We start from the raw sequence: 5,262 nt of genomic DNA on the forward strand, positions 1-5,262 counted from the left end.
AGCAGCACAAGAAATACATAGAACTGGATAGACTCATTTGGGGTAGCCATATTGCTCTGAAGCAACAGAACCAAGTTTGAGTCCAGTGGCACCTTTAAGACCAACAAAGTTTAATTCTGGGTAGCAGCTTTCGGATTTAAAAAACCCAACCCTAAGCAGACATGCCTCAAGGGCCTCTGCTAATAGTCATGTGCAGCTCAATCAAATCGGTTAGATTTTCTTCTCTGGTCTATCACAGGTACAATGAAGTATTCTACTTATATATATCGACACATTCATTTTCTAATAGCACTTGAAAATGCATCATTACTGCTTTGCTCATCTGTGTAGGAACCCTACATACCCTCCATCTGCTACCTGTGTTCTTTGGCATGTGGCAGATTGTTTGTGATATAAGAGGAACAGGGTATAGCCGAGGGAGCCTCTCCCCCCCCCCAAGACCTGGAACCCGCAAATACAGCACCGAACTGCACTGATTGGTTTAGAGAAGGGAAAAAATAACCTCATGTTTGGAAACAGCCACACAAAAGCTTATACCCAGAATTAAACTTTGTTGGTCTTTAAGGCGCCACTGGACTCAAGCTTTGTTACAGAACTCGATACTACAAGATGCCTTCACACCACCAGGGGGCAGTCAAGAGCGGTCCTGAACAAGGAGACCAAAGACAACAGAAAGCAGAAGGCGGAGGGGCCGGTGGGCGCAGTTGCAGTCGACATGCGGGTCGTCTTCCCCACACACCAGGCCCCATCGCAGGCCCCACTGGCAGACCCCAGCAATCGCCTGGGGAGCCAGAGTAAGAGGGGCACACACCCACACAAAAAAAACCACAGCCAGAGAAGCCTCCTCTGCTGACTTTAAGTGGTTTCTAAAATCTCGCTTTAACAGCTGCACAAACTGCAGAGAAGGCAACTAGCTGGGGGGTGGGGAGGGAAATAAATACTTGCTTTTGGTGCTTCTGTAAATACCACTTTAGACTCTGCCGTACACTTGCAAAACACACATCACTGATTTAAAAGCCTGAATGGGGTCTAGGCATCAAACTAATCTCCAATATTAAATCCCTTGATGGAGACAGTGGATACTCTACCGGCTCCAGCCAGGAAGTCTAGATTCTCTAATGCTATTACCTTACCTTTTCAATAACGCTAAAAGGCCTCCCTTTTTCCATTCTGTATGTTCCTCTGGTCCCTGCGGCAAGACCGGCACTCGGCCATCCTGCTGTCCGTTGTCTGAATTTTGTGCCATGTCATATTCCACATATTCCCCTATTAACAAATAAGAATCAGGGAAGTCACATGATGAAAGAGCACAGTTACTCTGCACCCCATTCAGAAAGTGCTGTGCTGACAACAATGAGGCTAACTCGCACCTGCCATTTCCTAGAGCCAAAACAGCTCTGAGCGCACTATTTGCCCAACTGGGAGGGTTGCGCGTGTACTGATTGCAGGCATCCAAGAGGGGGTGGGGAGAAGGAGATAGGACATGAGGAAAGTTATGTTTTAGCCAATTCTTGGCACAAGATAATGATGTTGCAGATCCGTATGTTGTTGACTGCCCTGTGCCTACAATGTGGGGAGGGCGGTATATAACTCTAATAAAATAAATAAATGAACAAACAACTATGGTCGAATCTGCATTTGTCTTTCCCCCTGGTGTCCCAGCCTTCTGACTCCATCTTCAAAAAAACTTACATTTGCTTTCGTTTTCACACTTCAACTGTGTGAGTATACTTTTGCATGTCTGCATATGTTTATCGCCCTCTCGTGGCGGCTCCATTGTAATTGCGCCTCTGCACCGCTTTAAACTAATCCTCCCCAAACAACATTCAAACAAGCATGGAGAAAGACGGCATCACAGAAGCACAAAACTAATTTAAAAATGCAAATGCAGATTCGACCTAAATGAAATTATTTGTTGTAGATTTTCCGGGCTGTATGGCTGTGGTCTTGGCATTGTAGTACCTACAACATTATAGAATCTACAACAACTAATGAACTCCCTCCGTGAAAGCCTTCGACAACTAAATAAAATGTTTACAGTGATCATCCCACTTACCCAAGGTCATATTGTCATAGCCATTGTTAACAAGGGCAGCTCCACAGTACCGAAGAGGTATTTCTCCTGGCAAATCCTGGGAGGGAGGGGGAATCAACATTTTACCCTTTTCCTTCAATACTGTTACATTAAGTTGCTCTTCTACTTTTTCCCCTTGATTTTTCCCCTACAGCTTGCATTTCAGAGATGCATTTGTAAATGAAGGATGAGAGAGCAGGGAATTTGCTCAAGGAGCAGAAGAAGCACGTGACCCCACAGCCTAGTCGGGTTTTCCTTCCGCCAGCCCTTTCTGTGTAGGCCTCAGTGAACGTAGGAAAAGGAATGTGTGAAGCGGTATGAGGGCAGGTTCAGAGAAACTAATAACTTGGATACTGGATTTAAGCACCAGGATAGGAATGTGGCAGATTATACCAAAAGGGGAAGAAACCCCATTTACACTGCCCACAGGAAAGGCAGAATGCCGCTGTGCTGTAAGGCGCACTGAATTAGGCAATACTGATGAATGCCAGAGACGTTCATCCACAAGACTGGTGTTTGGAGGCAACTGAAAGGAAGTCTGGATACAGTTTCAAGCACTGCAGTCTCGGCTTGATCACCTCCACTTCTGCAACAGGCGGTCGTGAACCTAGGAAAGTTTTGCTGAATTAAAAAGCATTTCATTTGAAAAGGGTGCTACTGGGTTGATGTCTAGCTCTAACCAAAGAATAACATGGTCAGCCCTGGAACTAGGACCTGGGTTAAAAAAATAAGTTCTGTTATGTAAGGCGCACTGAATTAGGCAATACTGATGAATGCCAGAGACGTTCATCCACAAGACTGGTGTTTGGAGGAAGTCTGGATGCAGTTTCAAGCACCGCAGTCTCGGCTTGATCACCTCCACTTCTGCAACAGGCGGCCGTGAACCTAGGAAAGTTTTTGCTGAATTAAAAAGCATTTCATTTGAAAAGGGTGCTACTGGGTTGATGTCTAGCTCTAACCAAAGAATAACATGGTCAGCCCTGGAACTAGGACCTGGGTTAAAAAAATATGTTCTGTTATGATCCGGGGAACTGTCTGTACAAGATACCTACACCTGTGGATAATGTTGTAATTAAGTCTTTAATTAAATCTGCAGAGGGATAGGAGACACGCCCATTCTGACTTCAAGAGAGCCACTGATTCCTGCACAATAAATCCTATAGGATCTCCAGCAACATTTCTCAGGGTGAAGTTTTCAGAAGGACATTTCTCCCTGGCAGCTGGTAACTTTGGCTATCATTGCTTCAAATGGAAGATTTAATTTATAAATATTATCTGGGTTTGAATGTACAAAATTTACAATGAATACCTCTGTTGGATGCATCACATCTCTCCGAAGTCTCGTTCTTCCATGTGGACTGGTTGTGCCATAAATACAGGTTGCATCTCTAGCTACACTTCTAAACAAATAATACATAAATACGTATCTGCTTTGTATGCTGCAAAACAGCTGGGAGGGGGAGGTTCTTTGGAGGGGCAGAATGTCAGCTAGTGCTGCCATGGGTTGGAATGTTCGGTCAAAGGGATGTGCTCGCTCGCCTCCCCCCTCCTTCTCCTTTGCTTGTGCTTATCTTGCAGGTGTCCTTGAGCCTAGAGGCGCTTCTTCCCTGAGCTTCCTGCTGGGAACCTAACGGCTGGGTATTCGCCCGCGCTTAATAGTGCTTGCTTATTGGGTTTGTGGTATCAGGGGGTAGTACCCTTTGAAGGGGGTATAGCCAAAGAGCCCCGCACCTCTCCCGCCATTCCTGACACAAGAGTTCATGGTGTCTCAAGTACTTTCTCTCTCAATAAACTGAATCTTCTAAAGACCTGGTGTTGAGCGCGATTGACTGGGAACCCTGACGCTACACCACAAAGACATCTGAGTTTGTCTAATACCATCACCTCTCTACAAAGTCAAGCTTTCACATATTTTATACATCGATATGTATATACTACTGTGTGTATATATGTGTGTGTGTGTGTGTGTAATACACACATGCGCACACGCGCACACACAACCACAGTCAGGTATATGTACGTGCCGTCAAGCCAAACCGACTTATGGTCAAGGCAAGTGAGAAGCAGAGAGGGTCTGCCATTGCCTTCCTCTGCGGAGACTTCCGTCCCTTCCGCACTGTCATTTGTTGTTTCGGGTTTTCCCCCCCAAATGTGTTTTGCTCTCCCGAGTAGCCCCAGAGGGAGCAAAATACATGTGGAAAGGGGGACAGACGGACCCAAAGCAATAAAACACGACAAAAATGACAGTGTGGAAGTGGCCTTCCTGGGTGGCCTCCCATCCAAGTACTGATCCTGCTTAGCTACCAAGACCCGACGTGATCGGGCTACACGGTGCCACCTTCCTTCCCCCCATATATGTACCCACGTGGGATCTAACAACTCAGAAAGCTGTTTAGGCGGTTCATCACTGACCTGTCATGACAGAGCTGTAGATGTGAAGTTTCTGCCGTGCCTTCCTGCCTGCTCCACTTCACAGCTCTCTCTGGGTCCACGTGCCCACTCGGTTCACCTGCACTGTCAGCCTTCAGGGTAAGGAAAACGGACAGGTTCATTCATTCATTTAGGAAACGTCTATATCACCATCGCTGTCACAAGCTACCACAGACCAGAGCACCAGCTCTCCCTCGCTGTGCAAATAAGCTGAAGACCACCACCCCCAGGAGGAGGCGACTGAAGTTCTGGCAGCATCGGGGGCACCTTCCTGAAGCCCCTTGAATGTCCAGTAGGAGCCGCAAGACGCTGGGCCAGCGCTGCCTCCCTCCTTCAACTCAGAATCCCCCACCACGGAACTGACACAGCCCCTCCTGAGGTCTCTCCTCAGTTCACTTCTCAAGCCCCACAAGCACTCCAGCCCCACCAGAACCCTTGCGCCAAAGTCAGGAGCAGCACCTTTAAGAAAACCCAGAAGTCTGTAGGAGGAGATAAGGCCTCAGGTCGCTTTCACCTTGGCTCAAACAGCATCTCAGCTCCTTGCCTTGCAGAATCCAGCCTTAGTGAACACAGCCAGCCACACACATGCGGGCACGCACCCCCTAGACCCTGGAGCGGCAGAGCCTCTCCCTTAACCAGCCTCGAAGAAGAAGAAGAAGAAGAAGAAGAAGAAGAAGAAGAAGAAGAAGAAGAAGAAGAAGAAGAAGAAGAAGAAGAAGAAGAAGAAGAAGAAGAAGAAGAAGAAGAAGAAGAGGAGG

The 5,262-nt window shown here is 47.0% G+C and overlaps 1 protein-coding gene across 1 annotated transcript in view; it reads right to left on the reverse strand.

Moving 5' to 3' along the window:
- Positions 1 to 4,446: 4,446 nt before the first annotated feature.
- Positions 4,447 to 5,262, reverse strand: part of LOC107123975 (chromosome unknown open reading frame, human C11orf85) — a 22,669-nt gene continuing 21,853 nt past the window's right edge. The window contains 1 exon segment of the mRNA XM_015427343.1: positions 4,447 to 4,596. Coding sequence (XP_015282829.1) covers positions 4,447 to 4,596 — 150 coding nt within the window.

The sequence above is a fragment of the Gekko japonicus genome, unplaced genomic scaffold (assembly GCF_001447785.1).
Source record: "Gekko japonicus isolate JY-2015 unplaced genomic scaffold, Gekko_japonicus_V1.1 scaffold1855, whole genome shotgun sequence".
In the NCBI taxonomy this organism is placed as follows: domain Eukaryota; kingdom Metazoa; phylum Chordata; class Lepidosauria; order Squamata; family Gekkonidae; genus Gekko; species Gekko japonicus.